This window comes from Centruroides sculpturatus, unplaced genomic scaffold (assembly GCF_000671375.1).
Source record: "Centruroides sculpturatus isolate CEXI.00-Female unplaced genomic scaffold, Cexi_2.0 scaffold1752, whole genome shotgun sequence".
Taxonomy (NCBI): Eukaryota; Metazoa; Arthropoda; class Arachnida; order Scorpiones; family Buthidae; genus Centruroides; species Centruroides sculpturatus.
Genome location: NW_019385939.1, coordinates 23613 through 51566, shown reverse-complemented (window position 1 = coordinate 51566; position 27954 = coordinate 23613). Strand labels below are relative to the sequence as shown.

Below are 27954 nucleotides of genomic sequence, written 5' to 3'. Positions count from 1 at the left end.
TATAATATCGTGAAGCAGCATTTACTACTATTATTATTTTTATTAAGAAACAATCACCTTCCCTTTACACAAAGTTTTGATATTTCATTTATTTGAAAAAGTGCAGCATGTACAGAGGCAGCAGACTGGAAAAATGGACAAATGAAGGCTTTTAGGATACTAAGGTACAACGTTTTTCTACAAAATTGTAACACTGCCTTTAAAAAAACAAATATAATACAACACTAGTGAATTTGGTGGACACTTGGTCATTTCAGTTAACGTCACAACCAATAACAAATGACACTTTCCCTTCCACCTCTGCCACGATTTACAAGAACAACAATAGATGGAGATTCACTAAGTTTAACATATTAAAAGTTGAACCATCCATACCCATTGAAACATTGTAAATTCCCATCCACACATTTCTGTAACTGTTCAACATTTACTAACCTAGTTACAATATATTTGTATAAGAAGATAGTTGTCTGAAGAAATAAAAAACAAAAAAAGGACCGATAATAAATCTTCATTCAGACAAATGTCAAAAGCAGACTGAAATAAATTGATGAGGAAGCAAATGAATTTGCAATTATGTAATGTCTCCAATAATTAAATAGGATCACAAATGGGATTCTTTTGCCATAAAATGGAAGCAAGAATCAACATAAATATTGACACTGTCTGATTTCCAACATGAATGACATCTGAACTGTACATTTGATTGTGCCTTACTGCTTAATTATATATATAGCCACTCTTGTCAGTAACCAGAATTTTCTTCTTCATAAAAGTGCAGTTTATGTTGATATATGAAATACATTCCTTAGAATGACGTTAATCAAAATACATTCACATGCACTCAATTTTTATATGAATTATTAATATTCTACATGGTAAGTGACTCATTTTAGAGTTTCAAGTCAATTAAAATCCACAATTATCATCAACAAGGCCATAAACATGCCAGAGATCACAGCTTACAGCCCTTAAATTTCATTATTTGCGAGGCTATGCCTTGACACAATGAATGAAGAAATAAAAAATATGCATTTTGGCCACATTTTTAGAACTGCAAGCTATCTGTTGCCATTTAGTCCAATGTATTTCTGTTATCATCATAAAAACCAATATTCTCTGTTGCATCTTTCATGCATTTCACCCGAGTCGAAATGCAATATGAGTACTGTTAAATAAATTTGTTTAACCAGTTCTGAAAATGTTTCTCTTTTATTTTAAGAGCAAATTATTGTATATTAGTCCTCTTATTCATGCACTCCAACACACATACAATTCACTGGGTGGAGATTCCTGTGAAGTAGCAGTGATACATTTACATATGGACCAAGTATATCTGTTGGGTAAATACTACCCATTTACTAAAATCTTCATCTACATTTCTAGATATGAAGTTACACCATGAAATTTTCTGTATGTTAAAAAATTTTCCCATTAGAATATAAAATCTGGTCCAGCCATTTCAATAGCCCATCGGAATTTGTCCCTTTGTGTGCGATTGTAAATCTTTTCTACTGGTACATTCCATTTTTTGCACCTAAAAAAAATAAAATATTAATAAATTATTTTATGATTTAACATTATTAACTCTAATATAAAGTTTACTAACCAAGCTACTGAAATTCTGGGATCAAGATAATTTAATTTTGAAGTTCCTAAAGCTATCTGCTTATTTTCTTCTTTATCAGTAGCTTGAACTTCTAATTTGTTCAGTTGTTCTTCTAACTGATGAAATCTTTTCTTCTTTTTCTCATAGATTCTAAATATTTACAATTTATAAACATTAATAATAATAAAAATAATTAAAAACAAAAGATGATTTTAAATATTGCTCACGTTTTGTCTTTGCTTGTATTCGAATCCTTGTATGCTTGTTTAGCTTTCTTCAATTCTTTTTTGAATTCTCTAATTTGTTCTTCTTTTTCTTCAATCTAAATAAAATTCTCATTAAAAAAGAATTATAAAAAATGTTATTGTGTAGAATTACAATAATATATTACCTTCTTTTGTAAGTTTTCCATCTGTTTACTAAAAGTTTTAGGTACAGAACGCTGATGGTTGCAAAGTATAGCAACTGCTCTATTTGCTCTGTTGTAAGCAAGGAGTTTCTCAGGAAGAGACATTTCAGCTATTACAAATTAATTGAAATTTAAAAAATAAAACTAAATAGGATTAAATTTTTAAAAATTTTTAACACTTATACTATTTTACCTTTAGTAAGTAAATCTAATTGTTCTTGTAAAGTTTTAGAAGCATTATATGTACGGAAAACTTTAGCAGTAAGACCTTCCATCAATTCATTCAAATGTTTATTGAGTGTGTACATAAACAAAATTTCCTTTTAAAGAATATCTGTATATTATACAAAACTTTTGTTTCAAAAAAGGTTATCTAATTTGTTATAAAAGTATTGTTTATAATATCGTGAAGCAGCATTTACTACTATTATTATTTTTATTAAGAAACAATCACCTTCCCTTTACACAAAGTTTTGATATTTCATTTATTTGAAAAAGTGCAGCATGTACAGAGGCAGCAGACTGGAAAAATGGACAAATGAAGGCTTTTAGGATACTAAGGTACAACGTTTTTCTACAAAATTGTAACACTGCCTTTAAAAAAACAAATATAATACAACACTAGTNAATTTTACTCATCATAAAACGATAAATAGTTTGTCAAATTTTTATTCATAAAAATGCAGTTTCAACTGCTTTTTATTTTATAAAATCCATCTTCTTGCTCCACCAGAGGGCCTTTTAAACAATAGGTAGTCTCCCCACGTTTCTTTATGCAGCGAGAGTGTAGCAAAATGACGTCACGAGCAATGTTGGCCAATTAGAAACCAGTTTCAGTATGTTCGCTGTAAAGCGCTTCTCGAGCGCTGCATAAAGAAACGCGGGGTCTGTTAGCTTGTCAGTAGTAGTCCAAATTCAATACGAACGTTTGTTTCTTGAAAATTTGATTACGATTTAAATACAGTATTTACTTTTAATATTACCGATATGTCATCGAAAAGAAAACGTGTTGCATTATCATTAAAAGGCAAATTAAAGTATTTGTTTCGATTATCCGGATTTTTCCTTATCCAGACTACCTTCATCCCCAATTAGTCCAGATAATCGAGGTTCTACTGTATGTACTATTGTATATTTTATTATAAATTCTCAAGATATAATTAAAAAGAAATACATTTTGTTATTTGGTAAACTGTTTCAGTTATATCTAACAAACATATAATGAATTTGAATATATGGAGAATTCACAAATAAGTTATACTAAAGCAATGAATTACAAAGAATACATAATTGTACTGCATTTTTTGCTATATTATATATCTTTAAGTATTAACACAGGTACTACAAATGCTCAATATAGGCTTCCTTGTGTCACATGGCAAATGTCCGATCTATAATGGATTTCATCCCAAATCTCACAAATCATTTCAATATCTACAGTTTGAACTGCTTGTTATTCAAACCAGCAGATTTATCTAGAATTCCAGGAAGAAGCAAAACAAAAACTTGTCTTCATAGCCTCATACAAAAGTGTTAAATATGGCAATCATGATGGCCAAACTATTACCAGTATACACATCCAAGCAATCACTATGCATTTAAGGTAAGAGGCAACCTTGTAATAGAGTGAAGCAGTGAATTGAAAAATAAACCTCCATTAAAATCTTCTTTAACTGGAACATCAGATAACTTTCAAATATATCCAGGTAACTAATTCCAGCTACAATTGGCTCAGCAAAAAAGAAAAAAACTATACAAATTAATGTTTTTGCACTGTTAATTTCTGTTATCTTTGGTGAGTCCCATGCATGTTTCACTATGTCATGAGATCCCTATACTTTTATATTATGATGATTTATGATGATTTGAACCTTAGGGACTGTCCATAAATTACATCTGCATTTTTCTTAAAATTTTCACTCCCTCCTCTTGTCCCAGTTTCTGTAACTCCTCCCCTCTTCAGATGTCCAACAAAATTCAACCTCTCTTAAAACCTTTATCATTTTATGAATGATAGATACCATAAGTAGAAATGAAACATACAAGAAATTCTGAAATAAATATAATAAACTGTAAAAATTTAATGAAATAAACAGACATCCACTGAAGCTCAATCCATTCCCTCCCTTTTGTCCAACCTGTCTTACCCCCTCCCAGTGTGGATGTCATTTACAGACAGCCCCTTATCACTCAAATGGAATATAGTCTCATCACTGAAAACAATTTTATCAAGTTATCCATTCTGTTAATTATTTCATTACAAAATTTGAATTTTTTAAAATACTATATTTGCTTTAAATAACCACACCATAAATAAATAAAGCTTAAAATGCAGAGATACTTTTTAATTTTCTAATGTTTTCAGTTGTTTTATCAACTTTCTTCAGGAAAAAAATATGGACCTTGTAGTGATATCGGACCTTCTCGTCCTCCCTCTCCGGGGGTTTTCGTCGGGGCAGATGCGATCTATCTGTCGACGCGATCTATCCATCGACACGCTAACGAGGGGTCGTTAAGACCCGGGGAGAAAACGCGGGAAGAAGAAATTTTTGTAGAGGAATTCGGGACACGAGAGGGAGAGGGAGTGCGAAGTAGTGGTCCCTGAGAGCGAAATAAAGTTTTTTTTGTGGAAATATTAAACTGGTTACTTGGTGAGACGAACCGACGGGGCGGAATCCGCTGATTGAAAACGGGTTCCCTACATTGGCGCAGCCGACAGGATCGTGAAGTCAGATCGACAGGATTTTATCTGTGAAGAGAGTGATTACGAGCCAGAATAAGAAGAGTGGATCGGAACCGAGCTGAGTGTGTAATTGGGCACGGCGAGAAGGTTTGAGGAATATACAAGGTTTACACCGGAGAAGAGGTAGGAAAATTTTGTACTTGTCGGAAGCGAAATTCACGACGGGATGCTAAGCGTAAAGGGAGTTAAGAAGGAAGATCTACGGATCGTGGCAGAAGAGCTTTGTGGCACAATAGACTATACTCTGAGGGTATCGGAGTTAAGGGAACTTATTACAAAAAGTGATGATTTTGCTAGTGACCCAGATTTTGTGCTGGAGATTCTGACTTCCACTGTTGCGGAAAGGAAACGGAAGGAGGAACAAGAGAGCCTAAAAAGGGAACAAGAGAGGCTAGAAAGGGAACGCCAGCACGAGTTAGAGCTGGCGCGGATTAACGCTACTATTCAAAGCAGGGCGAGTAACGGTAGTCCCAGTCTTACGGACAGCCACCCGGGTGATGGGCCCGCCGGGAGTATTGAGAAATTGATTACGAGCGTGAAAACGTTAACATTGCCGGTCCCAACTAAGTCCGAAAATTGGAACCTATTTTTCGCATCTGTCGAGCGAGCGTTCCAATCGAAGAATGTGCCGGAAGAGATGAAAGCAAAGATACTGATTAATATTCTGGGAGAAAAGGCCGCAAACATTTTGATTTATATAACTGGAGATGAGTTAAAGGATTACTCGAGCGTGAAAAAATTAGTGTTACGAGAATACGAACCGTCCGCCCAATGCTGCCTGGAAAATTTCCGGAGTGCTAGGCGTAGGCCCGACGAGACTCACATGCAATTTATGTCGAGAATAGCGTCGTCTTGGGAATACTATTGCGAGTTGAGGAGAGTGAAGGACTTGGAAACTTTAAAACGATTAATCGTAGCGGACAGATTATTTCAGACGTTGGATGCCGACACGGCGGCCCATATAAGCGTTCGTCAGGGCGAGGGGTGGTTTAACCCTATCGATATGGCGAGAGAGTGCGACCTATATTTCGAAAGTAAGGGGAAATCACTAACTCAGACGTACAACGAGCCGCAGGGGTCGCGGCGTCTTTCGGAGTGCCACGGCACTGGCCAGAAGTACATTCCCCCGCCACTGAGAGACGGGAGGCGGAAAAACGGGTCCGACCATCGCCAGGAAGTAAGACGGAGGGAGTGCTTCGTTTGCAGATCAACGCAACACATTTCTAGGACCTGTCCGCAGAGGAGTCCGCCCGGGAACGATAATCGCATCCAACGACCCACGACGGATTGGAGACAGAAAGACAGCGCAGTAGTGGCGAACATAAGTTCGGGAAGTTTCGGGGAAGGGGTGAGTGGTCGTTCGAAACCAGCTGCTAGCATCCAACCTCTACAATACGTTACAATAAATTTGGATGGGCGAGATACTCAAGCCATTATAGATTCGGGCACACAGATCCCAGTCTTGCGCCCCGAGGACACTGCAGAATCTAGTGGCGAGGACTGGGGGACGATGATCTTGAGTTCAGCGTTCGGAGAGAAGACTAGGGCATGATTAATAAAAGTCCCTATGGCCGTTAAAACCCATCGCGACCAAACTTTGTTACGCCCTGTGGAAGTTATGGTGGCATTGACCAGGAAACTGAGGGGCCCTTGCCTCATACCACCAGGTATTTATAAAATATTGGAAGAAGAAAATAAAGGGGTGGTCTGTGCGGGAGCTCAAGTTATCACCCTTGGGGATGTGGATCTAGCCGAAACCCGGGCGTTGGATGGGAAGGAGGCACCTGGGGAAGAGAACAGGAAGGATGAAGGACAGCGCTTAGCTGAAGCCGATGAGGGAGACACGGAGAATTTACCCGCCGAAAAGGGGGCTGGCGGCGGGGTTCCCTGTTGGGGCGCCATCTCTGGGGACGAAGGCAACCAAGAGAGCGCGGTACCCGGAAGCTCAAACGCGCAAACACTGAGAGAAGAACAAGCGAGTTGCTATACACTAGAGGCGGTCCGAAAGGAGTTGGCACAAGGTAAAGGAAGTTTTGTTCTGGTGGACGGGTTGATACACCGCAAGGACAAGGTCCTAGGAGAAACGGTCCTTCAGCTGGTACTGCCAGAAGGTAGGCGGAAAAGGGTTTTAGAGTTGGCTCACGAGTCAGTTTTCGGAGCACACATGGGGATAAGGAAAACAAAAGAACGCATCCGATACAGTTTTTATTGGCCGTCGATGTCTCGGGACATAGCTGATTTTTGCAAAACGTGCCAAAGCTGCGCCAATGTAGGGAACCCGTTCTCAATCAGTGGATTCCGCCCCGTCGGTTCGTCTCACCAAGTAACCAGTTTAATATTTCCACAAAAAAAACTTTATTTCGCTCTCAGGGACCACTACTTCGCACTCCCTCTCCCTCTCGTGTCCCGAATTCCTCTACAAAAATTTCTTCTTCCCGCGTTTTCTCCCCGGGTCTTAACGACCCCTCGTTAGCGTGGATAGATCGCGTCGACAGATAGATCACATCTGCCCCGACGAAAACCCCCGGAGAGGGAGGACGAGAAGGTCCGATATCACTACAGACCTGTATTTTAAAGTTTTTTTTATGGTGTAGTTACAAAATTTGAATTTTTTTTTCTTTGTTATCATAAGTTAAAGTTTGCACCACTGTAGTCTATATGGCTTGAATTGTAGATATTTCTTCAAAATCTTCAAACTGTAGTTTGCACATATTTAATTCTAAGCAAGTGCATTAAATTGATTTCTTTGGATTGCAAACATAGGTCTGTTGCACTCATTTATAATCATCTCACTGAAAATTTAGACCTCTCACGTTCTGAAATCCTATATGTTACAAAGCCAAGACATAGCACTAAGCATGTTCTGCAACTGTATATGACTCTTCGATGACTAGCCAATTTCTAAATAATATCCAGCAATGCACCCTATACTTCAGGACTAGATGAGACTTAAAACATAAAGAATACTTTAGTATAACTAATTTGTATATTCCTATATTTAATTTACTGAATATACTTTTGAAACATTCTAAAGATCTCCTCTCAATAAATTTATGAATTTATTGATAAATGATGAATTAGATAATATGATTGTAAACTAAAATGAATAGAATTTATTTATAACCTAGTTTATGAGTTTATTGCTGTATATGTTTTTTCAAGGTTAGACTTTTTTTATTTTAGCGGCTTGTAAAAAATTTATAAAAGTGATAATTAAAAATAAAATAAAGCGGTATTCATAAATAACCTCAATTTATCATTAAAATTTATGTATAAAATTGAATAATAAATATAAAGTAAATTTCAAAATAAATTTAAATATACAAAAAGATTGCAAAGTTTAGATTTAATTTACTTTTTGATTTAAATTATCATCATAAATAAGCAACCCTAAAGAACCTTTTACAAGTAAAATAAACTTTAATAATAATGATTTTTTAATGAAATAATATTAATTATTCTAAGTCATTAATATAGATTGAAAATAGAGATAAACTTCTTGAAAACAATTTTAATCAAACTAATCAAGTTTTTTAATTTAAGTAAATAATTTTATATGTTCTTGTAAGGTTTTACAAGTGTTATAAGTATGGAAAACTTTAGTAGTAAGACTAAAGTATGACTAAAGTATCAATCCATTCAAATACTTAAATTGCAGTCTAAGTTTAAAGCATAGATAAATATTAACTTGTAAAGCAATTAAATATATAAAAATTTAAACTTACATTCAATCTATCAAAAAGGTCATCACCAGGCTGTTTGTTTTCCATAAATAACTTTAAATTCTTAAACACTCGCTTCTCAACGGCTACACTGTTTACGTAACGAATAGAATCTTTCCCGAGAAAATCAAAATCAACAACATATTGTTTACCATCTTTTTCTTCATTTAGGGTGATATGTTCAACACGCAACGAGCAACAACCAACAGTGTCTGCTGTTTCACCTTCTTCTTTCTCATTGCCTGCTCTGAGAGCCAACTATTCGTAGAAAAGTAAATGAAAAAAAATTATATTTAAATGTTTGAAAATAATATCTAAAATTTTATATATACACACATTAATTCTTTGTGTATATTAAATTGTAAGTTCAAAAAATATTTACAAATTAATATTAATACAATTTATTTTTAATCTTCAATCCAAACATGATTGTATTCTCAATTTAGTTCATTAATTGCAAATTTTGATAACAAAAAAATTCTGACTTTGAATGTAATTTTAATAAAGGTAATCAATAAATTTTAAAAATCCAAATTTTACAGAACCAGAAAATAAACTAATACATTAATAGTATTACAACACAAATTTGCCAGTTTCAGTTCTTTAGATCTTATAGAAAAAAAAAAACTCAACTTGTTGAAGATTTGAAGTAACCATAAAAATATCTATAAATATTATATTTAATAGTACAGTATAGATACAAGTATAATATAGTGATTCTNACAACATGCAACGGAGAAAAATTTAAACATGGGATATATTAATATACTATTATTGGGATATACTAATATACTATATTAATAATGTATTTTTTCGTAGATAATCGGGTATCCGAAAAATCGATTTTCCAAACAACCCCAGTCCCCAATTTATTCGGATAATCGACGCTCTACTGTATACTTCAAGGAAAAAATTAGTTTTATGAATATATTACTTTTACCAAAACTATTACAATTATTCCATTTGACAGTTTTGAAAATAAAATCAATAGCATCAATGTTTATATTGTAATGAAAAAATTCATATTCATGAATAAATAAAACAGTTAAACAAATAAGTATCAAGTCAAAATAGAAAATCACCTTATAACTGTAATTAATTAATGGGTTTATTCTACATTTTATCTAATTGTTAAAATTATACAATTCATTAATTAGAGTCATTTCTTTCAAAATGAAACATAAAAATAAAAGCAACATAAGAAATTTTTAATCATAAAAAAAAAACTCTTTATTCTTTCTCCATAAGATGTCTAATTACAATTTAATAAAATCATTTACATAAATATAAATGATTATAGTGATCATAAACGATTGAAAATTATAAATATGTATAATGAATATTAAGTTGTTATAATGAATGCAGTACTGAATTAATACAACTTTTAGCCATTAATAAATCATTAAATGTATATTCTAATATTAAAATTTATATAAATTAATTTTAGTGTTAAAAACATTATATGTTATTTTTGAATCGCTTGATTATAGTTTGCTTTTTTAATGTTTTCCAATGATAAAAATTAAGAGAGAAATTATACTTAAAAAACAAAGCAAGTATTTTTAGGAAAAAAAAAGTATATTTAACATTGCATTAGCAAATGATAATAATCATGCACACACATTACTTAACATTTATTATCTCTACATTCTCAATGGTGAATAGAAAAGTGTATTCATGGTTACATTTATCTTGAATGATATTATAAGCCAGTGAGAACTCAATGAAATCTTTTAAAATAATTAAAATCAAAATGAATGCATTCGAAAAAGAAAAAAATCACTACTAAAAAATTGGGAAAAATCACTACTAAAACATACAAAAAGATACAAAAGAGAAATACCTATATCATATAACAATGTATTTTAAGTAAATCTATTAATGTGTTTTTGTGTAAATTGTTTATCTACATTACATCTACATAAGCTCATTACTTGTTATTATTTTAGATTTATCATTCATCTTCCTGCATTTTTTATTCATTTTGTTTAATTTAAATTTAATACTAATTAACAAATAAACTAAACGAAAAAATTAATATTTATTAGAATTTATTTTGATGTAAGACATTACTTAAGTAATAAAAAATTTCTTTTATTACAATTAAAAAATAAAATTTATATTTAATTCTATGTATTGTTCAAAGTATATTTAAAAGATCATGAAAAGACATCATTTTATTTTAATATAGTATGTTATTAAACTATGAGATAATTTAATAACAAGGATAAATCAGAGTTTATACTGTATTTATAGGATAATGTATTTAAAAAAATAAAATTCTCAAAAATTATTTACATAAGTTTTATTTCAGTATTTAATAATAATATCAAACTTTATACAATTTTTTATCATTGAATATATATCTAAATAGCATTTATTTCCTTATGAGCCCATCAAATACATCAGAAGAATTTTATGATACTGTACACTACATAATCCAGTATACATCTATTGTTGAAAAAATTCATCTGATATCATAACTATTATTTACTTGTTTAATTAGCATAATATTTTAATATTTCTAAGTTTAATTTTTCTTTATTGTTATATTTATTTGAAGAAAGTAGAAAAATTTTAAATCAATTTAGAAACTTTTTTAATATTTTAAATTCAATATAAATATGTAAGTTTAACATGAAGAATCCACTCTGATGAAAAAAATAAAAATCAAAGAATACCTTCAGCAATATGATGTTTTCTTAATCATAATTCATTTTACTTCATTTTAATAAAAAAGGAGTCAGCATCAACTAAGGACGACTTTTATATTTCTGAAAAATTCATATGTTACTACTTATCCTAGGTATGTTTCTATTGATAAAAACTTGTATATTTCATTTTTTTTATCATTAAAGCAACTCCTTTTTACACTACACATACAATAATGCTCAAAAATTTAGAATATTTAAAAATTTTTCGAATTTTGAAATAAAAATCACTACAATAGTATGTTATTCAAGACTATATTAAGCTTTCTTAAATTCAATTATTAGAAGACATTTTAATATGCATTATTTATACAGGGTATATCAGAATGACGTTTTAAAAATTTGGGGGATTGTAGAGGATGAAATTTTGAACGTTTTGATATAAGGAACCCATAGCCGGAAATGTGATATAAAGTTTCTACAGCACTTTGCACTCGGTATGCTGAATGAAACAGCAGAATACAGTATTTGTGACAACTTTTATTGACAAGAGTTCAATCAAACTGTACATCGAATCAGTGGCTGCACTACTGTAGAGTAAATGCTCAATGTGACAACCACCAACTTCGTTATATAATGTACTGTACAATGACAAACCATGTTTTGTCCAACTCTCTGTAAGCTCCACTCTGATGGTATTAAATGCTGTAAAGATGTGCTCCGTAAGCTCATGAATTGTTCCTACAGGTGTTGCATACACAAGGGACTTTACATAACTTCAGAGGAAGAAGTCAAGAACAATAATATAACGTCAATGGACGGAGGGGTAGCTACCAAAGTGAAGGGCGGTCAAGCACTTTCTACCGCTGTAGAAACTTTATATCACATTTCCGGCTATGGGTTCNTTAATAATAATATCAAACTTTATACAATTTTTTATCATTGAATATATATCTAAATAGCATTTATTTCCTTATGAGCCCATCAAATACATCAGAAGAATTTTATGATACTGTACACTACATAATCCAGTATACATCTATTGTTGAAAAAATTCATCTGATATCATAACTATTATTTACTTGTTTAATTAGCATAATATTTTAATATTTCTAAGTTTAATTTTTCTTTATTGTTATATTTATTTGAAGAAAGTAGAAAAATTTTAAATCAATTTAGAAACTTTTTTAATATTTTAAATTCAATATAAATATGTAAGTTTAACATGAAGAATCCACTCTGATGAAAAAAATAAAAATCAAAGAATACCTTCAGCAATATGATGTTTTCTTAATCATAATTCATTTTACTTCATTTTAATAAAAAAGGAGTCAGCATCAACTAAGGACGACTTTTATATTTCTGAAAAATTCATATGTTACTACTTATCCTAGGTATGTTTCTATTGATAAAAACTTGTATATTTCATTTTTTTTATCATTAAAGCAACTCCTTTTTACACTACACATACAATAATGCTCAAAAATTTAGAATATTTAAAAATTTTTCGAATTTTGAAATAAAAATCACTACAATAGTATGTTATTCAAGACTATATTAAGCTTTCTTAAATTCAATTATTAGAAGACATTTTAATATGCATTATTTATACAGGGTATATCAGAATGACGTTTTAAAAATTTGGGGGATTGTAGAGGATGAAATTTTGAACGTTTTGATATAAGGAACCCATAGCCGGAAATGTGATATAAAGTTTCTACAGCACTTTGCACTCGGTATGCTGAATGAAACAGCAGAATACAGTATTTANAATTTGGGGGATTGTAGAGGATGAAATTTTGAACGTTTTGATATAAGGAACCCATAGCCGGAAATGTGATATAAAGTTTCTACAGCACTTTGCACTCGGTATGCTGAATGAAACAGCAGAATACAGTATTTGTGACAACTTTTATTGACAAGAGTTCAATCAAACTGTACATCGAATCAGTGGCTGCACTACTGTAGAGTAAATGCTCAATGTGACAACCACCAACTTCGTTATATAATGTACTGTACAATGACAAACCATGTTTTGTCCAACTCTCTGTAAGCTCCACTCTGATGGTATTAAATGCTGTAAAGATGTGCTCCGTAAGCTCATGAATTGTTCCTACAGGTGTTGCATACACAAGGGACTTTACATAACTTCAGAGGAAGAAGTCAAGAACAATAATATAACGTCAATGGACGGAGGGGTAGCTACCAAAGTGAAGGGCGGTCAAGCACTTTCTACCGCTGTAGAAACTTTATATCACATTTCCGGCTATGGGTTCTTTATATCAGAATGTTCAAAATTTCATCCTCTACAATCCCCCAAATTTTTAAAATGTCATTCTGATACACACTGTATATTTAGTTGAAAATATAAATTTTCAGTTTTTGTAAATAGATTTTAAGTTTGTTAAATTGTCTTAAATGCATCAATGTTGCTCATAAATTACACATTTTTATATTATCCACCTCTGATTTAAAAATCTGGCAACTGAAATTCTATGAGATAATAAAAAAATTTAAAAATTTATGCAATTGACTATTAGCAATATGTATCAAATCAATCAATTTTTATTGTGTCTTTGTTTTTTAAACTAGGTCTTGTCCAGTTAAATTTAACAGATATAGTAGAATCTCGTTTTAACAAATCGCTTGGGCTGCTGGAAATCATCTGTTTATCCAAGAACCTGTTATATCACATTTCCTGCATACTCAGAAAAATATGTTATTCAAAAAAAATTTGTTTTTTAACCCCTACATATAGAAAATACCTGTACTTGAAATTATTCACTCTCTCCAGATCTCTTTTCATCTATAGAAACATGTATGTCACAAGTTCGTATATTGTGCCATATGTGTGTATGACAAAGCCAATAGAAACTGTATATACAGTAAGCACACAAAAAAAAGGCAAATTACATATGCTCATTAGCATGTTACAGTTTGTTAAAAACTTGTCCATTTTGGTTTGTTTTGATGCCACTTTTCTGCCTATTGAATACAACAACCACTTGATATTACTGTCATATACAGTCTGTTTGTTTAAGCTGAAACTCATCAGGAAGGTCTTTACAACTTGAAAAGACTTGATGGCTTTGCTAAATTTTATCACTACACCTGGACCAGTCAATGTTCACTGGCTAGTTCGTCTTCAATCATATCAGGCTGCTGATTCTCTTCATACAATTCTTCAATTGTACATAACCCAGATATAACAACTCATCATTGAACTCTAGAAATTCCCAGAAGCACCAAAATGTTAACTAAACATTGAAAAAATGCAGTGTTTACAATAATGGGATAGAAAAAAATCTGTTATTCTGCAATACAGATAAAAGAAGGTAAAATCACATTGTTTTGGGCAAGATCTGAAAATCCATTATTCCGAGAAATCAACTGTTCCACGATCCGTTAAAACAAGTTTCTACTGTATTAATCATTTGTCAATAGTAGTTTTCTAAAAGTCTGTTTTCATCTCTACACTTTTTTATTATATGCAATAAGTACTTCAATGTATTAATATTTTTCTCAAAATTTTTAAAAATTTAACAGATATTAAAGTCAACATTTTAAATACAGTTTCCTTAAGTGTTATCATTTCTGTCATTAATATTCTTGAGCATCATTTTAAACAGAGTAAAGCAGTTTTGACTTGATACAAGTTTATTAATTGTTGATTTTCCACATCCTACTTTTTTTTCGGAAATATATTTTTGTTGTAGCTTTCCTCACTTAAAATTATTATTTTAGCTTTAACAGTAATATTTACATCAATTTTTTAAAATCATACTACAGAAACACAAATCACAAAATAAAAACAGCATTCATTTCTATATTAAACCTAAGATTGAATTATAACCTATATCAAAAAGTATTAACAATAAGATAAGATTAGTTTTTCTACATTGAATAAATGACAAACTATTTGTACAAGTAATTAAGTGTCCAGAATACATAAAATATGTGAGCAATGTTAAGTGAAAGTAATAAAGCTCTAAATTTTCAAAATGACGAAATAAAACAATTAAAAATTAACTAACACAACACTAGCACACCAAAATTAGTTTAAAGATATATTAATACAGTAAATATATATATTTTTTAAATGAGTGTACATGTGACAAACTAATTCCACAATGATGGAAGTGATTTCATTCACAAAAACCTTTCATTATAGGCAAATATAAAAAATAAAACAGGTCCCAACAGTTGACTACAAGGATACATCTTCTGCATTGCAACATCAATATACTTTACGTTGCTTGGCTTACATCCCTATCACTATCAGAGTGTCCAACATCTGCTTCTGAGAGAAGCTATGATGCAACTCAAATTTTATCAACTGATACACAGTCATCAGTGAGTAGCTCAAAGCAACAACATGCCATCTTCAGACACAAGTTGTAAAATGTATTGAGGTTCATAGTTCAATTTTTAAGCATTTGTTATGTTATTATGTTGTTATACATTTGTCATTAACATTTGTATCATTCCTTATTATTGTGTATGTGAGCAACTTTCAAACAGCTGTATCTTCAAAATTGCTGAGAATAATACCCATGTTCATATAATGTTTTTTTCTAACAATGACCCATACTATAATCTCCCAACTTATTTCTCTCTCCTCTTGACTACCTTGAATATATTAAACTTTTAAATAAAAAAAAAAATTATTAATTCCTTTGCAACTGGAAGAACTATATGAGAGAAAGAATAAATAAACAAAAATAATAATTTCTAATTTCCATTTTATATTGACATGTTTCCTGATAACAGTAAAAAGTAATTTTTAATTAAATCCTTCAAGTATCAATAAACCTACAATAATATTTCAATTTACAAGCTGACTTTTATGTTAGATAATCAAAAACCATACTTTCATTGACAAAAGTTACATGCAAAGTAGTGCTGGAAACAAATGAAACTATTAGTGCAAATATAATGACAATTTCCTACAGAATAACAGTACAATTTAAACAAACCTTCAATACTTTGTAGGATCTCCTCTTATCCGAATACATGCAACAATATGATCAAGTGCAAAGGCATACAAGCACCATATATACTATTATGAAATAATTTTCCCACAGATGTTCAGTTGCAGTTCCAAATCCCTCATACTCATTATGGCTGAAGCTGGAGTCTCATCTGGTCCACTAATGCTTGATCTGTGGCAAATCTAGAGACTGGGAAAGCTAAGAAAGTGGACTGAAGTGACAAAAACATTTTTAGAAATTCCTAACTGTGTACAATTAGTTTCCAGTAAGTTGATGCATTAAGAATTGTAATCATTTACATACTGTTTCAGACATACTTATATGCCAAGTTTTGCAGTAACAATTTTATCTGGATGTATAACTTTTTTTGGTCAATGAGTGTAATATAAACACAGCAAATGTTATTCACCATTTACTTAATTTTTATATATCAGTTGCATTACATAATATTGTTGAAATTAATGTATACATATAACATTATACTTTAATATTAATATTATCAATATAGTTAATATATTGATGATAAAAAAAGTCATAAATAATTAAAATATTCAAACAAGTATACAAACAAAACAGTTTTTCGTTGATATAAAGAACACCAATAATAGAACTATCTCAATATTATATGAATTATCTATTGTATATAAAACAAATTTAAAGACAAATAAATATTTTTTATCTGTCCAATACAGAATTAGATCTCTTTGTAAAATACATCTATATTTGAATCAGGTTTATTAAAACTTACAGAATATTTACATTTATTGTAGTTTCATTTGTTAAAAAATGTATGAATAAAAGATGAAATAAACTTATTTTTAGATAATATAATATTCTTATTATGACTTTATTTAATAAGCTACAACTGCTTTCAATAATTCTAACAATACACAGTTAAGTTCATGGAGTGATCTTATTATAGAAAATCCAGCAGTGTCTTACTGCAGATGATTATATAAAATTTGTTAGTATAATTTGACACTAAGGGAAACAAGTTTCAATATGTTTAGTTTAATTAGTTGGAGAGTGACGAAAGTTTTTCCTCATCAAAGTAATCTCAGGTATCACAATCAAATATGGAACAGCAAGCCTTGATTATTATATTTTACATTAATTTCCAAGAAATCAGCCATCAAAATGTATAACTGTTGAAAAAACCTGTGGAAATACTGCTTTATCAAGAACAACTGAGTGGCACAGGCAATTTAGAGAAGGAAGGAAATCATTGGATAATGATGAAAGAAGTGACTATGGGATAAAGATGAAAGAAAACATCAAAAAAGAGTGACTATGTGGTTCTATCTAGAAAATATTAACACAGGACTGAATGCTAGGAATGTGAATGCTCAAGGAATTGACTGGAATTAATCAAGAGACAGTGAGGATTATTTTAACTTAAGATCTTGGCAACAGAAAAGTCTGTGCATGTTTTGATTCTACTTCCTGATAGAATATGAAAGATATTGATGGCATTATGCAGTCTGAAAAATTTGTTGACATGGCTCATTTGGACATCAATTTTTTGAAATCCATTGTCATAGGAGATAATTTTGTGATTCATGTACAATCCTGAAATCAAACAAGTGTATGACATCACTAAGTCTGAAAAGACAAGAAAGTCAAGCAAAAACCTCATATCAAGGCAATGCCATTTTTTTTCAACTTCAAAGTAGTAATCACAAAATATTGTCCCTGAATGAAAAACTATGTGGAAAATTCTACATTGATATGCTGGACAGGCTTCTGAAGCACATTCATCATGTGTGACCTTAATTCCACGAAAAAATGTCTTGATTCCTGTTTCACAACAATGCTTTAATGCATATGTCAGCACTGGTTATGTAACTATTGGCAAAAAAAAAAAAAATGTTGCTGTGCTTCTACATTCCTCTTACTCTCCAGATCGTGCTCTGTCATATATTTTCCTATTTTCTAAGCCAAAATTAAACAGGAAGCTTTTGCTGCTTACCATCATTTAAAAATGTGTAACAGGAGCTGAAGGCTATTCCAGAAAAGTATTTCTCAGTAAGATATAACAGATATTGTTATACTGTTGTCGCAAAGTATGTGCAGATAGTAAACTAAGCTATTTTGAAAGAGAACTATAAATAAAAATTATGTTTTTGTGCTGCTGTAATAAAATCAGCCTAGAAACTATTGTTGCACTGTGTATGTTTCGAAATACAATGCTACCATCTGAATTGAAATAATGTATTTACTTTGCATTATGTAATTCATTATTGGGAAGACTATTCAAGTTTGTACTATTAAAATTCAAACTTACAAGTTTTATTTTAGCCTCTAATTTCATGCATGAATTGTACAAAAATAAAATGTAAAAATAGAAATGTTAAGCTATAATATTTTATAATACATATATTAAATTTTCTAAAAATAAAAATTACACATACTTTCCAATGTTTATGATAATATCTTCAGGTCGAACTCTTCTTTTTAACATTCCCATTTTTGGATGTTCCCCACGACCACGAAATAAACCTGGTGGCTCTATTTTAAAATTGCCAATTTTTTGTTTGTGACCATCAATTATACAAAATCCATATGTCTTCTGTAATTCTTCATTCTGTTTCTTAATTTCCTACATTAAAATGATTTATAATAATTTAAATATTAAGGTTTTTTTATATTTCATAAAAATTTTCACTAAATTTTATATTTATTACTTTTAATTAATGCAATTTGTTAAAATAAACAATTTCCTTTCAAACAGTTAATTTCAGATATCTACAACTAACTGGAAAAAAGTTAATTACATTTTTTTCTTCTTTTGTCATGTTTTTTCTTTCTTCTGACTTCTGTTTGTAATATTCATTAAGTTCAGAAAAATTACATTTCTTCAAATCAGTTATAAACTCTCTCTCTTGTGGTGTCATGACCTAATTAAACAACAACATTTTTAGACTATCATAACTACTCATTTTTTAATTTAATACATTTTTATCAAATATATTATGAAATTACTTTTCTCCAATCTTTAAAGAAGTTTTTATTAAAAATATCTTTAGTGGTATAATCATGATCTAACATTCGAGCATAAAATCCTGCAACCTCTTCAGCTTCTGAACTCAATTCTACAGGATTTCCTATTAATAACAATTAAAAATAATAAATAAAGATTTAAAATTACAAAGTAAATATTTTTTTTTTCTAATTCATTATTAAAAAACTTACCATTATAATAAAATTTAACATTTTTGGGAATTGGTTCATATGGGGGAGCAAATACTGGACCATTATGTTGAAGAGTTTTCCATTTAATACCACCATCATATTTCTCTTCTTCCCACCTAATTGATATATATTTATCTATTTAATTATATTCTAAATATACTTATTTAAATGTAGAATATGTAATTAAAAAACAAACCATTTCCAAACTTCAGCTTCTTCCTCTTGTTTACCCCTTTTTTTTGGAGTTGAAGGGGTCTCATTTGCAGTTTTTGTTTTCTTAGAATCCTTCTCTTTTTTTATTTTCTTTGCTGGCTGAAATTTTAATATTTTTATAATTACTTTTTAAATCAGATATTTATAATTTAGTAATTGTGTATGCTAAATGAACTGTCATATTACCAGGCTAAAATTAAACTAATTTAATAATTAGATATAAATAATTTGACTAGAGGTAGATGGTTAGGCTACCATCTCATTGTAATTTTAATAATTGTAATAAATTAACTTTTAATTTGGAATTTCTGGAAGAAAAGAATTGGCTTCGAGCAATACTAATCTGCAACTCCTGCTTACTGTGCAAATGCATTATTAATTATGCTATCTGGACTTCTGTCCAATTTTCACTTGCAGAGCTTTTAATTTAGATATAATCATAAAGTTGTCCTCAGTCAACAGTGAATGACCAGTACAGTTATATCTAAATTAATTAATTGGCCTGGAAGCAAAGATCAGACGGCAGTCCAGGTATCATAACTGGCAACACATCTACATGATAAACACAAACTATGGTTTGAGTCCCTCTCTGGGCCAATCTTTTCATCTTATTTTTCTTTTAGAATATTCTAAATTAAATATATTTATTTCTAATATAATCATAATATAGCCTGATACAAATCCAGCAGTTTGAATAATTTTTAAAAAATTATTTATTTACACTCCACAGCCTTATTTTTGTCCTCTTTTGCCTGTATACTTTCATTTTAATGCTACACCATAACATAATCTTTTTGAAAATTTTAAATACTTATAAAATCAATTTTCAATTTTTTGTTTATAATGTGCAATCAATTTAAACAAAAACCACTATAACAAAAATTTGTGTTATGAATTAAAAGCATTAATAAACGATATTTTCATTTGCTACTATTAAGTACCTTTGTTGAATCATTTTAATTGTCCATAGCTATTGAATTGATGTGATTCACATATTTGTGCCAAAAAATACTTATATGAAAACAAACACGTTAATTATAAACTGTTTGTTAGAATTGTAAATATTATTTAATTTCTAAATTATTTTATATAAATTTGAGATTGTATAATAAACTAATTATAAATCTTGAAGGACAGATATTTTAAACAATGGAAAAAAATGAAATGGCAATTTGTAAAAATAATGAAAAATTATACCAAGAAACAAGCTGATAGTTTATATCATATAGAGAATTTTGCAAAATAATTTAATATCATGCATTTTCTTGCAAAACCTCAGAATTATAGAATTAAAAACAATTAATTTAAAAATTAATTGTTTTTAATTACTATTTAATTACCATTTACTAATATATATAATTAGCATTATTTATTTATTAAATTAATAAATAATTTTAAATAAATTATCTCTTCTTAAAAAAATAAGATTTAGAATATAATGATAAAAAGTCAGATCCTATCAAATGAATGAAATGGACTACATGATGTCTGCTTAATCCTTCGGTGAACGTGCTCACGGCAAATTGCTGCAAAATAAAGATAAAGTCTTTTTTTATTTAAAAAATAAAGATGTAGTTGTTTCCAAAAAATTCTTATATAATTCTTAAATAAAGTCTTTTGTTTGATGTTGTACTTAATTATTGTGGAAGTATGTCATAGTATTCTCTCTTCATATTACGAGTTACAACTTGTTTGTGAAATCAGGTCAGTTATATTAACCATTTATCTGTTACTGGACTTTGAATCAAGTTGTATCTCATTTGTGTTGTAACTGCCACTATGCATCCTGCCATGTAAGTAAAATATCAGTTTACTTTTATAATTATTTTTTAAATCTTTTTAATAAAGTAGGTCAAAATTTGAAAGTTTATTGAATAAATATATTTAATTAACAATGCTGTAAGTTTCCAAAAATTTTTAAATTTATATTAGTCTATAAGTGTTCCAATCAGCTTTCACGAAATCTGATGTTCTTGGTGTTTTTAGGTCTCATAAACCTTTGAACTAGGAAGAGTTGGAAGGAGCTTTAGAATAAGTATTGGGAGAATTAATCAACGAAAGTGAAGAGCCAGAAGAAATTGACTATCACAGTGAAAGTGAGACAGAAGAGGAAATTATAGAAGAAAATTCTCATGATAGTGATTCCGAACAATCTGGGAATGAAATAGATAACATTGTCATAGAAGAAAATTGTGAACATGAGCAGACAGAAAAAGATAATTATCAATTTTATATAGGAAAAGATAAGGAAACTTTGTGGATCAGTAAATCTCTATATTTGGGTAAGACAAAAGCAAAAAAATATTATGAAAATATTTCTGGGACCAAAACCTATGCCCAAAGAAGTAGCAAAACCTGGAATTTGTTTTATTTGTGGCAAACACAAAAACAATAGGACAAAATCTATTTGTCAGGAATGTGGAAGAAATGTTTGTAAAAAGCATAGTAATATAGTTATTATATGTGCCATATGTGAAGGTGAACATCACATGGAAGTAGAGTGACTTCTTTTTATTATCTAAATATTTTATAACCAATTTGTTTATTAAAATGTAAAATTAGTTTTCTGGTATATCTGAATCATATTTTCAAAACAATAATTAATTATTGACTTAAATCAAGTAATATCACATATGAGGTGTAATTGCCGCAATGCGCCCTCTCGTGAGCTCCTGAAAAGCGCATTCACCGAAGGGTTAAATTATCTTGCAGCATCTTTTTGAAAAGTAATGTAGATATTTAAACACAAAAATTTACACCTTTCTCTATTTAGATATTTAGCTATAATAATAAATATTCAAGTTTTAAAAAATTTCCCTGTAATTCTTGAAATATTTATATATAGTTATTTATTATATAAAGATGTAAAAAGTAAGTCAATATACCTTTGAATCATCACTGTCATAACATTTTCTTTTCTTGCTTTCAGATTTTTCTGATTTAATATGTTTTACTTTCTCAGCTCTAAGCATTTTAAAAAAATAATAAATTTAATATAATTTTAAAAAATTATAAATAATAAAGTATTTTAATAGAATTTCAATATTTCAGAATCAAACTGCAAACAGTTTGTTTCTGTACTAACAATCAAAAATTTACTATTATTACATCTTGCAAAAATGAAAAACAATACTTGGTAGATTTACAGATAAAGAATTTCCAGATTACTTAGTTATGTATTCACACAACCATCAGAGAATGAATGTTTTCAAAACAGACATTTAAATTATAAATAATGAGTCATGTGATTGGTCATTTTACTCCAAAAATATATTCATTCAATCACACTGGTTTATCTAAAACAGATTAAATAATTTTCTATATTATATTTAAGAAAATTCATTTATTTCTGTTGATTCTAACATTATAAGTCTGAATTTTAGTTAAGCTGCAAACCAGCGAACTGAAAACATAATACACCAAGATTTGTGTATTTTGCATTATAATATTTATAATTTAAACCAAACTCTAACAATTATATATTTTTCTGAACTCTCCAAAACTAATATTAAAGATAGTTTTGTAATCATAAAAGCATTACTTTACTTTTTCACAAACCAAAATGGAATGTACGTAACAAATATCAAATATAATTAGGTGACATAATAAAAATATATGCTCATTATGTAATAACAATTTGAATTAAAAATTACACTCACTTTAAAACAGTGTAATCTATTTTTTAAAGCTAAATTTAATGGATAATCTTTTTTAATATTAAGAAAAACATCGGTAATTAATATTAGTTGCTAATACATAAATAAAAGATGTAATAATAATAAACAATGACAAATTATTTTAATACTGTACGGTATTTTTGATGAATATCTAGGAGACAAATTTAAGTAAATTATTAAAACATTACAAGTTTAAAGCAAACTGTAACTACTATTAACATTTTTAATTAGAAACTTAGAATAATGAAATAAAAAACTTTGTAATGATTATAATTATGATTAGATACTATTTATGTTAGAGAGTTCAATTTTAACATATAGCCATTAAAGGTTATATGTTAAAATTAGAATTCAGTGATGAATTAATTTAGTAATATGATTATATACCTTTTTGCTAATGGTTCATCATCAGAATCCTCTGAACTTCTTTTCAATTTAAAACTTGCAATCTCTTTTTGAGTTTTTCTTTCAGCCTGTATAAAAAATAATTTCATAAGTTAGTATATTAAAAAAATTAATATTTTGGAGTTAACTTTTTAAAAATAACTATAAAAATAGATCATACTAATGGAACATCATCATCACTGCTTGGTTCCATCTTTATTTTTATATGATTTTCTGATTCTTTCTTTTCTTGTTTTAATTTAACTAATACTGGTCCCTTGTTTTCTGAATTCTCTTTCTTTATTTTGATTTTCTTTTCTGAATTGTGAGAATCCTTTGGTTTTTCCTTTGGTTTGTCACTGCTTTCTTTAAGTTTATCTTTGCTACTACTGTCCTTATGTTTTTCTTTATGGATTCCATCTTTTAATTTTTCCTTTGGTGTTTCACTATTCTTGTGTTTTTCTCCTTCTTTTTTAATTTTATCTCCATCTTTGTGTTCCTTGGGTTTGGAAGAAAGTTTTTTGGAAATATCATTGGTTGATTTAGAACTAGAATCTTTGGTTTTAAATGAGCTCTTCTCATGATTTTGATGATCTTTTAATTTGAGAGTTTCACTTTTACTGGAATGTGATTTTGAACTTTCTTTTAAACCAGACAAATCTTTCAATTTTGAACTTGAGTGCATTTTATGTTCTTTATGTTTACTGCTGTCACTATGTTTATTACTGCTACTGTTATGTATATTATGATGATGTTTAGACGATTCAAGAATTTTTCCTTCTTTTCCTGGCTTACTATGATTAGCTACCTCTTGCTTACTTTTATGAGATGAATGATTAGAAATATTTTTGTAACCATTATGTGTTGGACTCATCATTGGCTTTGTGTTGCTTCCTGTAAGAAAATGTTTAACATTAAACATTTAATTAATAATGTGATTAGGTTATAATTTTATAAATAATTTATCAAATTAAATAAAATTTAAAAAATCATAAAAGGAAAACCTGATATAATAAACTATTATTAGTAATTTTAAATTCTAGATTTTAAATGAAATAAGAAATAGAACTAAAGTAATGAAACATGAAAAACTATACTTATTTGTTTTATATATATATATATGTATATAGTAAACAATAAAAATAGAACATTTATAACAATATAAAAATCATCTAATATCTTCAAAAATAGAATTTATACAGATTTAATAAGTTTTATTTAACAATCATCAATTTTAAAATTACAGCTTACTCAGATCTTTTTTGAAAAATTGTATAGTAATTTAAAATTTCTTGAAAATAGAAAAATTAATGAGTTTTCTCAATATCCAGAAGTGTTTGATACTATGTATTGCATTACTTATACTGTACTATCATGGAATTTTTTGAGCTCATTTCCTATAATAATTTTGCAATATAACCATAACCTATTAAAGCTCAGTGAAACTCTCCTCTCGTTGGCAGATCGTGTTTCACTTTCCCCATATATATGATAATGGAGTTAATAAACTAAAAGAAGCAAAATCTGTATATGTAGAAAGTACAAGAAAAAAATGAATTACAATTAAAGAATACAAAGAAAGGTGGACAGACTACAAAGATAGCATTAAAAAATCCCATATTGACATATGGGATTTTTTAATGCTATCTTTGTTTAATGCTGTATGCTGTTTGGCAGAGATAGGTTATTTGCAGGTTTTACTCAACACTAATAGCTTCTTATGTTAGTAGGCTAGGATGGCAGGCTTTTAAAACCATTGCATATTTGATGCACTCACTTTACAACTGTCTGCTGCTATTCTCACTTTACTTTCAGTTCAGAAGAACCAGTAGTACATTCAAAAGTAGAACTTTTTCTACATTCAACAAGGCAACTTTCTCAAAAGAAAGTTGCCTTGTTGAATGTAGACAAAGTTCTACTTTTAGCAACTTTCTCAAAAGAAAGTTGCCTTGGGTACAGAAGATTTGTGGCAACACTGTGTGATAAAGACACAAACAGCAGCACTTGCCCAGACAGTCAAAGTTATGACACTGCTGAACACATTTCTGCTTCACAAAAATAATTTGCAAAAAGGATGAAAAAATAAAAACATTTTCTGATTGTTTAATACACAATCAAAATATATATTTCTTTTACATATGTTACATTACAATGAGAAACCTACACTCATACAATCAATTGTCAAATGATGGGTGTCAGTCATTGCTAGTATATCATAATAGAAAAGTAAACAAAACAGACAAAAAACTGGAAAAAATCTTAAACAGCTGGTAAGGGCTCTTGCATGACTTTCCTCAGCACTCAAACAGGAGGTTAAGAGAACCAAAAAAAAGGACGATAAATTTAAATTGTACTAAGATATAAATTTTAATTTTAAATAATAGCTTAAAAAGAGTAATATTTTTAATTACAAAAAAGTTCATTACTTTTCAAAAGAGAGTACTTAAATTTAAAAAAATTGTTGTGCCATCTGCTATGAAATTAAAAAATAAATAAATAAATTTACAAATTATTATAAATGGGCAAAAACCTTATTTTTTGGATAGAAAGGCAAGTTTCCTAAATACTTAAACAAATGATTAAAACTCAAAATATCAAACTGGAAGGAAATAATATGAGAGAAACAGAATTCTATAATTCAAACACTATAGAATTATGGGCATCAAACATTCTAGTGTTCAGAAAAAGTCCTAGATTTTTAATTAAATATAGTTATTAATGTATAACAATTTTATTATATTGAAAATATTAAAAGTATAGGAAAAATGTACTTTTTTTTGAAAAAAACCATGTATTAAAAAGTTATACACATTGGGTTGTAAGTTGCATGCATGATGTTGCATTTCTAAAAGTGTCTTTTAAAATGCTTTCTATATTTATGACTAGTCTTATATAATAACAGTCATGAACCTTCCATCTCTCCAGAGAGACATCCATAAGTCAGCCAGGAGTTTTAAATAGTTCAGTCAAAATGATCTTGGCTTAGATCAGTGGGGGCCTATCATGGATCTCCTTCCAAGCCCAAGACTGTCTGATACTGTCTATGCACCTTGTGTACTGTGTTAAATCAAATCTTTGTAAGAGTTACAAGTTTATGTAATTGCAATATTTCTTGTTTTCTATAGAAAAACTCTTGAAGTATTTGTATTTGTTTGTAGTGTTGATTTAGAAAATCTGTAGACCTCATCCTCCCTTTACAAGGAAGAGTGAATGACTTAGGATGGTGTTTGCTGTTTCATTAATGTTTTCATTTGGAGTTGTTCTAGTTCTTTATATATCCAATGAATATCCAAATGAATATCAGTAAAAGAATGGCATATATGCAAATTACTTTAAATGTCTGTTTTTATAATCAGATGTGTTGTTAGTATTGAGTTTAATCTGCTGTTGTATTCTTTTGTTAATCTTTATTTGTTCTATAAGTTTGGCCTGTTGGAATCCTAAATATTTGTAGATGTCACCCTCATCCATGATTTAATGACATTTCCATTTCCGAGTACAAAATCATCCTTCTTCAGGATTCCTTTTTCTATGCAAAGTATTCTGTATTACAGATGCACATTTAAAAAAAAAAATCAGAATCTGTGTATGTTGTCTGCACCAGATGTTGTGTATATTTTAATTTTCTTGAATATTTTCCTAACCTCTTTCATTAATTTTGGTGTTTTGTTGTTTTTAGTGTATTGTGTCAGCCTGTCTAAATGTTGTCTAATATTATTTGTCTCTGGTCTTCTTTCCCAGGCAGCGTTATGATTTGTCTGTTTAAAATTGTGTTTTAAATTATATGTAACTACAGTAGAGAGGTTGTGGCTGTCGCATTCAGCCAAAACGTGAATGGTGGACAGTTGGGCGCCGCCATCTGGCAACTCTAGATGGTTGATAATGGCATTCGCTATGTCTAGCATGGTTAGTAGAAGATCTGTTTAAACTTCATTTTTTTTATGTTTGGGTTAAAACTATGACCTATTTTATTAAAATAATGATTATATAAGCATTTATGAATAATATTGTAAAGAAACAGACAATTTTAATCCAGAAATTATTTAATTATTCAATTTTTCAGCAAGTGATGTGATGTGCCTATAGAATTTACATATATTTGCCTTCATAATAGCTTATCTTAAGGTACGTTTGTTCTTCCTCGGCATCTTCCACTACCAACAGTGCGTAATATGTTTGTAAATTTTCTAAAAATTAATTTTCCGAGCTGCTTTCGAATTTATATAAGCCACTACTTCCCTCGACAAAAGCATGAGGTAGTCCTATCATATGGTAGGAGACACCACGCTAATTAAAAATAATTATTTAGTGTTATTAAACAACCTATAAATACTTTAAAATAGTTTAATTTGTTTATTTACCT

General features: G+C 29.4%; 1 protein-coding gene across 1 annotated transcript; it reads right to left on the bottom strand.

Moving 5' to 3' along the window:
* Window positions 1-63: 63 nt before the first annotated feature.
* On the bottom strand, window positions 64-24506 carry LOC111612706 (DNA topoisomerase 1-like). Its single transcript, XM_023353946.1, has 16 exons — window positions 23773-24506; window positions 23595-23680; window positions 22416-22494; window positions 19514-19629; window positions 19318-19433; window positions 19108-19229; window positions 18900-19022; window positions 18531-18724; window positions 9566-9572; window positions 8487-8741; window positions 8411-8420; window positions 2212-2316; window positions 2001-2128; window positions 1837-1931; window positions 1610-1759; window positions 64-1537 (listed from the first exon to the last, which is right to left on the bottom strand). The coding sequence occupies exons 1-16, from the start codon at window positions 24466-24468 to the stop codon at window positions 1435-1437; spliced, it is 2385 nt and encodes a 794-aa protein (XP_023209714.1). The 5' UTR covers window positions 24469-24506; the 3' UTR covers window positions 64-1434.
* Between the last annotated feature and the right edge of the window lie 3448 nt (window positions 24507-27954).

Bases quoted from the DNA above. Each gene is read 5' to 3' on its own strand.
- LOC111612706 (XM_023353946.1), bottom strand. From the start codon at position 24,468: ATGATGAGTCCAACACATAATGGTTACAAAAATATTTCTAATCATTCA. The intron at 19,434-19,513 runs GTTTGTTTTTTA...TATATCAATTAG, and splicing joins GAAGCTGAAGTTTGGAAATG to GTGGGAAGAAGAGAAATATG. The intron at 1,760-1,836 runs GTGAGCAATATT...GTAAATATTTAG, and splicing joins AATACAAGCAAAGACAAAAC to AATCTATGAGAAAAAGAAGA.